The sequence below is a fragment of the Montipora capricornis genome, chromosome 7 (genome assembly GCF_036669925.1).
Source record: "Montipora capricornis isolate CH-2021 chromosome 7, ASM3666992v2, whole genome shotgun sequence".
Classification (NCBI taxonomy): domain Eukaryota; kingdom Metazoa; phylum Cnidaria; class Anthozoa; order Scleractinia; family Acroporidae; genus Montipora; species Montipora capricornis.
Window position 1 is genome coordinate 15,113,426 of NC_090889.1, and position 9,026 is coordinate 15,122,451.

The window sequence follows — 9,026 nt, forward strand, 5'->3', positions numbered from 1 at the left end:
GTGCCCACCGTAGGAGTGGCCTCGTTACCCATAACAATCCCCAGGGTGATTGAGAGTGAGGGCCCCGGTGGGAATTATTTACTATTGTCACCGGGGCCCGCACGATCAAACACCCTAATTTTCTATTTCCCGGTTGTTTTTGGCGATCACGTGTTATGCCGCTGACCTTGCTCGTATATAAATTGAGTTTCCCAATCCGCGTGTATTTTGTGTTTCCGTGAATTGCTGGAGGACTCGCGGATCAGCGACATTCCCTCCTCCCCGCAGCGATGACTTTCACGCCCAGAGCCCACGTATCTTTTGGTCAGCGCCAAGACACGGAGCTCTGGAATAATCAATTTCCGGAACTCCAAGATTTTAGGAGTTCGGGTTTCACCGAGAAGTGAAATGGGGCGATCATTAGAACCCAATGGTTTGAACAGCAGCGACAAATCTTCGTCTTTACAAGTTTTGAAAATTGATTACCGTATTCCAGAGACTTAACTATTAGAGGGTAATGCAAAGTGCCGGTTTTCTACCCATATAAACCATGTAAGTGTTAGCCCTACTTATGGAAATGGCTCACACAAGGACAGAGAAAAACTCTGACCAGGGTGAGAATTGAACCACCATTAGAACGGCTAACGCTCACATGGTTTATATGGGTAGAAAACCAGCACTTCACATTACCCTCTAATAGTTACGTCTGTTGAAATATAGGTGCTACAGGGCCAACGTAAATCTTCCTTGTGATAATTCCAGAGCTTCGTGTCTCTGGGGACAAGATTGCCTCTGTCCCTCCTTCGCGCGGTCTCTGTATGTCCTGTATTGAAAACTTGGAAGACAATACGGCCGACAAAAACTATGTCGGTGTCACAGGCATCATCCCAACGAATTCGCTTTAGATTTTCATAACCTCCTTGCTAATGATACCAGTGTTTCCTCTCAGAATCTATTATTGAAATAGCTGTTCAGAGTAGCCCATGTTCCCCGGAGTAACGGGTCATTTTTGCAAGTATTTGATGAGTGAAATAAAACAAAACAAAAAAACAAAACAAAAGAAGAAAATTGCCGCCGAGATATAGCCACCTAGAGCTAATGGTTTGTCAGCACGCTTCTGTATATTGGCTGTGCGATAGAAAATAATAATGTCTATTGGACAGCTATAGGATAATGTTTGAGCTGCAGAGAAGCAAGGAAGGCAGAGCCTTTGTTCCGTGTTGAATGAGGGTCTCATTCTTACTTGAGGCACTGAACTGCATACCAGATGAAGACATAGTTTTCAGAATTGGTAAAATGATAATTCAAAGCACTCACAAGTGGAAGATTTATGTGTACATCGGTCAAAGTAGGACAGCAGCTTTTGGGCCTATCAGCACCACCGAAAAATTTAATAATGCATCTCAGCAAAAACGAAAACTAGCGAAAGAGCAATTTGTTCGTTGACACTCAGAAAATAGGAAAGACTGGCCAAAAAAAATAGAAAAAAAAAATAGGAATTCTCATCCCAAAATAGTAAGCTTTCATTGAGTCCTATCCTCTTAACAAAGCCAAAATCAGCTCTTTTCAACAACCCAATGCCTTATTGCTTCCGCAGTGAGTGAGCCTGAAGTGAACGAAAGAGGCAGCTCCCTAATCTAGAGAACACAGTTTTCTTCGAAACGCAAGGGATTCTAGTCAAAGGGGCAAGGAATTGTGGTTATGCGCGAATGGAGAAATTAAGATGCGTGAGAGTAGAGTCAGATAGTCTATACTGTCACGAAACAAAAAGTAAATTCAAACTCTAACAGCCGTCACAAAACGTACAGGCTGAAAAATATTTTAACTTTTTTTGAACAAAATATTGGTATAAAGACAAAGATACAACTGTCTTTATAAATGTTCGAAACAAAGAGGATGAAATTGGATTGAATTACTCGCCTCCTTAATTTAATTTTAGTGTGCTCGACTCCGGAGCGAGTGGTCCCGGTTCGGGTCCTGGCCGGGTACATTGTGTTGTGTTCTTGGGCAAGACACTTTACTCCCACGGTGCCTCTCTTCACCCAGGTGTATAAATGGGTACCGGCGTAATGCTGAGGGTAACCCTGCGGTGGACTAGCATCCCATCCAGGGGGGAGTTAAAAATGCTCCTAGTCCCTTAATGCTGCGGAAACCGGGTATAAGCACCGGCGTGTTGGGTCATTGACTCGGAAAGCGCTTACCCTACCTTACCTTAATTTAAGGAAGCTCCAAATAGTTTCTCCTTTTTTCACACAAATAAACATATTCTGTCCTTAGATATAGTTAGGGTAATCATATCGAGACGAAAATTGGCAAGAGTATTAATTAAGTACCTATCAAAGATTTCTCACAACACATTTTGCTTCAAAGTACCATTATCATGGCAATGAGATAAGGCATTTCTTTGAGCCTTAAAATTAACATATATTGTCTTTTTGAAAAAAAGTTTAAATTTTCCCCTACAGCGTTACCAGATAATGTTAGAAATAAGCTCTGAATAGTTTTTTTACCCACAGGATTTTTTTTTCTAATTTCAAAGACAAACGTTTTAAATTACTATGAGCTAACATGCAATAAACGAAAAAAAAATACTGTCCGGAAGCAAAGAAATTAACGATTGAAGTTGCAAAATCAGGAAAAACGAGGGAGTGACAAGATCAGCATTTAGGCAGCGTCACCCGCAGGCCTTTGGTGATCATTAAGCCGACTAACTATATGAGAATTAGAAGAAAGATGAGCGAAATCATTGGTATTTGCTAATGTCCAGTGACACATTTTGAATCACGAGCTGACGCAAGCAGCTTTAGAATTGCGTGCGTGGCTTACGCGCGTGCGCGCTCAGCCAAAAACCCTTTCAAGCCTCCTTATAATATTCCACATGGCAGCTGCACAAGCACGCAAATCACCTCCGGGTCTCCTTTGCATGCTCCCAAAAACACTGGGAAAGTCTGGGCACAAGTTTCAGAAGGTTATCATGCAAACAGGCTTTAAACGCTCCGCATTTTTTTTGACAGAAAGGTTTCTTTTTTTGAAGAATTTACAAATTTTATTGGGAATTTTATCACAATTTTTTTCAAAATGACACCTTGCACCAAGTAAGACCCTAAATGAAGCCCCGCCTTAAATGTCTAGTTTCTGATTGGTCAATAACGAAATGCATCAATAGGCTATAGTGGAACAGAGAGATGGAGTAAGTTACTGAGTATCTAAGGCCATTCCCTTTTTTTTTTCGTTTAGCGCCGAATGCCTTTCCTGGTATTGGGTCAGTCGGTCGGTCGGATTGAAGAAAAAAATCCTAAAAATTTAAAATCATCAGCAGTCTCGGAATCGGAGGCCTGGTACCCCAGCATCATAGCTGTGGGGACAGGAAAACAACAACACGTGAACCCAAAATCAATTTGGTGGAAAAGTTTAATGATGTTGTTGCAAAATTAAGACGGCGTGGGAAAAAGGATCAACCACTGAAACTCCTATGCGACATAAAAACGTTTTAAAAACGTCGTTACCAAAAATTTGGGTCTGTTGGACGACGTAAAACGGAGAATAAAAAAACATGGGGGATGCATGTCCTGGAACGGGGAGTTCTGTCCCAGGCCCTCCTACCCTACCCACCCCGACACCCACCCCCCACTCAACCCCCCACTAGCCCCCGCCACTATTTTCTTTTCACCTGTGTCCAGCTTCCGCGCGGCCCCTGTTATTGAGCACAGCTCTATCGACAATATGGCTTCTGTGATGGTGTCGGAGGCGTCCAACGAATTCGCTTTAGATTTTTATACGCTCCTGGCTAATGACACCCGTTTTTCCTCTCAGAACCTATTCTATTCACCATCTAGCCTCTTTGTCGCTCTGGCGATGACATGTTTTGGGGCAAAGCGAAAAACGGCTGAAGAAATGTCGAGAATGCTCCACGTAGCTACTTTCACTACACCTGTCTTAAACAGTGATATGAGGGAGTTTCTCTCCACGCTCAACGCAGCGAGCGATAACAACACCAAACTCCTCGCTGCAAATAAGATTTTCGTAGAGAAGAGTCTTGAGGTTCTGGAAAGCTTTAAAACTGGAACTCGTGAGTTTTACGATGCAGAAGTTGGTCTGGTTGATTTCAAGGCACGCGCTGAGCAAGTCAGAGTGGAGATTAACCAATGGGTCGAACAGAAAACACACCACAAGATCAAAGATCTGATTCCCGAAGGAATGCTAAATGCAGATACAAGGCTGACCTTGGTGAATGCAATATACTTCAAAGGTCTGTGGCTCCAACCTTTTGTCAAGGCCTCCACGTTTCCACGTTCGTTCTTCGTGAATAAGAACAAAGAAATTCAAGTTCCAATGATGCACCAAGATGGCAACTTCAAGGTCATTGAGTCCAGCGAATTAGCTTGTCAAATACTTGAAATGCCTTACATTGGAGGCCAGTTGTCTATGGTGATATTTCTTCCTTTGGAAATCGACGGCTTGGCCAGTTTGGAAGAGAAATTTAACTTTGGCAACCTTAAAAAATCACTGGCTGATCTTGATGCTTCCAGGCTTGAAGAAATTGAGGTATATCTTCCTAAATTTAAGCTAGAGCAGCGCTTTGATCTGAATGACCTCTTGACCAGAATGGGAGCAGGAGACATGTTTGTTCCTAGCAAGGCAGATTTCAGTGGTATTGCTCAAGAGCCATTGTATGTATCCAAAGTGGTTCACAAAGCCTTTGTTGAGGTCAATGAGGAAGGGACAGAAGCTGCTGCAGCTACTGGTATTGGGATGATGCTGATGAGTTTAAAACCAATGTTTAGTGCCAACCATCCTTTTCTGTTCTTCATCCGTCATGTCAGAACTGGAGCCATATTGTTTCTTGGCCGACTGATGGAACCTTCAGTTGAAGCATGAATACCTGTACACATCACGTTCATTATTGCGAACAACATGGTTTGCTGGTTTGGGCAAATTTAATTAGTTGAATATGAATTAACAAAGTAGATTTCCAAGATAGGACTTCTAAATCATTAAAAATATCAATAAGAGTCAGCCCATTGACCCCTGAGAGTGACACTTAACAGATTTTACTCTGTCTGACGCCAGAGGATTTTACTCATCAATGGGGAGGGGGGAGGGAGGCGTCCTAGGGGGTTTGAGGTATGAATGGATTAAAGTAAGGATATTAAACAGACAAAACCCTGGCAAAATCTTTTTTTTTTCGATAATAATATTTTTGCATCACTAGCAATGCCCATCATCTTGAAATAGATCTGTCAAGAATCCAGCATTAGAAAGGTGATAAATAATTATAATTTAATATTAAGGTTATTAGCTATCTCTGAAATGTTACACTGTAGTCCAATATGCCAGATATTCTTCCTGGTTTGTGGCATTATGAGCTCATTAGTGGTTTTGCCACTCAATGATTTAATAGCTTTCGATAGCTAGTAATTCACTTGTAGCTACCATTATTAATAGAGGTTGGGGAGATAATTTATATGACTGTATTAAATTTTAACAAGTTCTTTCAAGTTTTATGCTAATTTGGGTACAACACCTGATCCGACCTTGCATTTAGTGAGGCAAAGTGTGAACAGTGATGTACAGAGATTCCTCCATAGGATAGGATGTAAACTTATTTCTTCCACTTTTAAAGTGGCATCTCAATTTAATAATGATAATTTTTTTTTGCTGTAAATTATTATCAATGTTCAATGGAAGAAAATGATAGTACTAGTACTGTAGTGAGCTGTAAAAGTAATTTAATTTAAAGAGTCAAAAATGAATAAACAGGGGCACCCAACGAGAATGTAGTTTAAAACCACTTAAACATAGCATTGCTAAACGTTTTTTGGTATTTAAACGGTAGATATAGGCATATTTATATTCCCTAAAACTTTTTCATCTGTTCGGATTTCCTAACTGAAAGTGTAGTGATTCGAAAATTATAGGGATCAAAACTTACGTTTTTGAAAATTTCAGCCACAAAAAAGGCTCCCGAAAATTCTAGGTGACCTTTATAGGGTAAAAATCCGTTTAGAATGGGCAATTATACCATTTTTTAGGTGTTCGAAAATCCTAGGACAGGCAGGCAAGCAAGAAATCTTACAACAAATGTTCTGCAAATTCTAGATCTCAAATCGTCTTTCGAACAGATATTTTCCGAAAATTGACGTTGGGTGCCCCTGAATAAATAACACAGTATATTAAGACAAACAAAGTAATATTTATGAAACAAAGGAAGATTAAAAAGGTACATAGCTCACCTAGAAAAGTTGGTAAACAAACTCTACATCTACCCAAAAACTATGTCTCCTTTAGCCCATTAACTCTGTAGGAGTGGGACTTGATAGATTTTACATTGTCTAACGCCAGCTGCGTTTCATTGTCAATTATTGTTCCCCTTCATAGCAGTTTGTTCCTCTCCTCCACCTTTCGCTACTAAAAAACTCAAGATGGCAACCAAATCTCACGAACTATGTACAGTAATTAAGCTGCCCACTAAAATGCGCCTGCACTGCAGGCTTCTTGTCATTCGGGGGTGATTAAGCAATCAATGGGCTAAGTACATCACTCAATAAAGTATTAATCTATTAATCTCTCACTGAAAAACTATGTCGCCATTAATTAACCCTTTGACGTCCAAACTGGCCGAAACCGGCCAGACTGTCTGTCTAACGCCAGACGAATTTACTTGTCAATGGGGAACCCCTGGGAGTCAATGGGTTAAGACAGCTACAATGTAGAAAATAATTACTGGAAGAACAAAATTGTAATTAAAATCAAGCAGAAGCTCATGGTCTTGAAGCGTTTAACTCTGGTTCAGAGCTGGGGTTTTTTGTTTAAAAATTTCCTTATTTGGATGTGGCTCGTAGATTTTCCCATGCATACAGCTTTGATCTTATTTTTGTCCATATTTGGGCATAAAATTGGTGTCATAAAATCCCCAGCTTTGCCCCAAGGAAAAGAGATGCAAGTTACACTCTTCAAGATCATGTGCTTCAGATTCAAGTGAATTCTGGGACATGCTCATTGTTGTTCTTTCATCCACTGATAAATTTTGAAACAGGTGTTCAGTGTTGGCCCTGGTCACAGCAGCAACAGGTCTTGATGAATGAAACCAAAAAGAAAAAAAAAGAAAGAAAAAGTAGCTGCCGAGATGGTGGTACACCACCTGTAGTTAAAGCTCTGTCAACAGTCTTTCTTTACATTAGTGGGAGGCACGGTGGCATCATGGTTAGCATGCTCGACTCCGGATGGAGTGGTCCGGTTTCAGGTCCTGGCTGGTGACATTGTGTTGTGTTCTTGGGCAAGACACTTTACCCTCACAGTGCCTCTCTCCACCCAGTTGTTTAAATGGGTACTGGCAAAAATGCTGGGGGTAACCCTGCGATGGACTAGCATCCCATCCAGGGGGGAGTATAAACATTCCTAGTCGCTTCATGCTACAGAAACTGGAGATAAGCGCCGGCCTGATGAGCCTTCTGGCTCGTAACAGAGACCTTTTCTTTACACAAAGCTGTCCTTAATAGACAGTAATATTGTTTATTGTACAGCCCTCATTCTTATGTAAGACATCCAATTGAATTTGGTTTGATTTGTTCTGATTACAGTTGATTTGTAGTCTCCTCAATTAGTAGAGCACTCATGCTCGGTTAAATGTAACCTTTATGATGATGATTATTATTATTATTATTATTATTATTATTATTATTATTATTATTATTTGTCGTATATATTCTCTTGTATTTATGTTGTATTATTCAGGGATGCAGGGATGGCACAGTGGTGAGAGCAGTCACCTCCCATCAAGGTGGCCCGGGTGCGATTCCCAGACTCGACGTCATATGTGGGTTGAGTTTGTTGGTTCTCTAATCTTCACCAAGATGTTATCTCTGGGTACTCCAGTTTCCCCTCTCTTCAAAATAACCAACATTTGACTTAAGTTTGTGTTAATTGTTAATTTCAGTTTACAGTGTCCCCAATTGGTGCTCCAGTGTTAGAATTACTAGACAAATTCCTTTCCTTTCCTTTTCCTCTACTTGCGCAAATCCCATAATACCCAAAAATTTGCTTAGACATTGTTTTCGACTTTTCTTGGGACATCTTCATGTCACAGGACAAATTGCAAACGATGATTATGCAAAATTTTGGGGAGTAAAAGAGGTGTATTATGGGATTTGTGCAAGTAGTGAGTCTTGCTCGCAGCCCACCAGAGGGAAGGGAAGGGGTGACTATCCAGATGTGGGCTTGGTTTGATGACTTCTGTCTGTCACACCCTGCAATAGCATCCGGTTTTTTTGGCTCTCGTTGCACACTCGGTGGTTGAAATGTGAGCCGAAAAATCTGGATGCTATCGCAGGCTACTCCTCACTCAATCCTATCTTGCATTTTTCATATGTCCGATGAGCAAATTTCCAAGATTATGAGTACCGATAGTTCACTGATGCCATATTTGACTCCCTGTCATTTTCCAATAGGTCAGTGAAGTAGATAATCCTCATTACTGATACAAGTGCAAGGTTCAAACTTTTCTGTCTTCTTTTCATAAGTTCAATTCAGAGAGAAGGAAGGAAGGAAGGCTTGTATCCATTTATTTGTCTTTCCTTGAATTCCATAGCGATCTAACTTTAGAAGAAGTCTTTGGTGACCAACTTTGTCAAGAGCTTTAGAGAAATCCATTATGGCTACATCTATTTGAGTCCACCAGCTGTGTTTCACAAGATCTACCTCCTCTGAAGCCATGTTGTAGACCATATTAGATGTTATGATCATTTGCATGTTTCATGATATGACTTGTCAGGATATGTCCCATTAATTTACAGACTATACAGGTTAGTGATTCTGGTCGGTTGCTTGCTGCATCAGATCTCTTTCCTTTTCTTACATGATTTGGAATGATTGCCACAAGAAAATCATTCATCAAGAGTCAGGGAATAGGTACCATCAGTTGTCATGTTTGTTGTTCATAAATCGTATATTTGGCCCAATCCTGGCCCTTCTCATCCTATATATATTATTCTTTAAATTCAACAGGTCACGCAGACAGTCACGCAGACAGTCACGCAACCAGGTACGCA

At 40.7% G+C, this 9,026-nt stretch overlaps 1 protein-coding gene across 1 annotated transcript; it reads left to right on the forward strand.

The window, feature by feature from the left end:
- The first annotated feature begins 3,688 nt into the window (after nt 1–3,688).
- On the forward strand, nt 3,689–6,558 carry LOC138058298 (serpin B6-like). Its single transcript, XM_068904229.1, has one exon. The coding sequence runs from the start codon at nt 3,703–3,705 to the stop codon at nt 4,855–4,857; it is 1,155 nt and encodes a 384-aa protein (XP_068760330.1). The 5' UTR covers nt 3,689–3,702; the 3' UTR covers nt 4,858–6,558.
- Nucleotides 6,559–9,026: the final 2,468 nt, after the last annotated feature.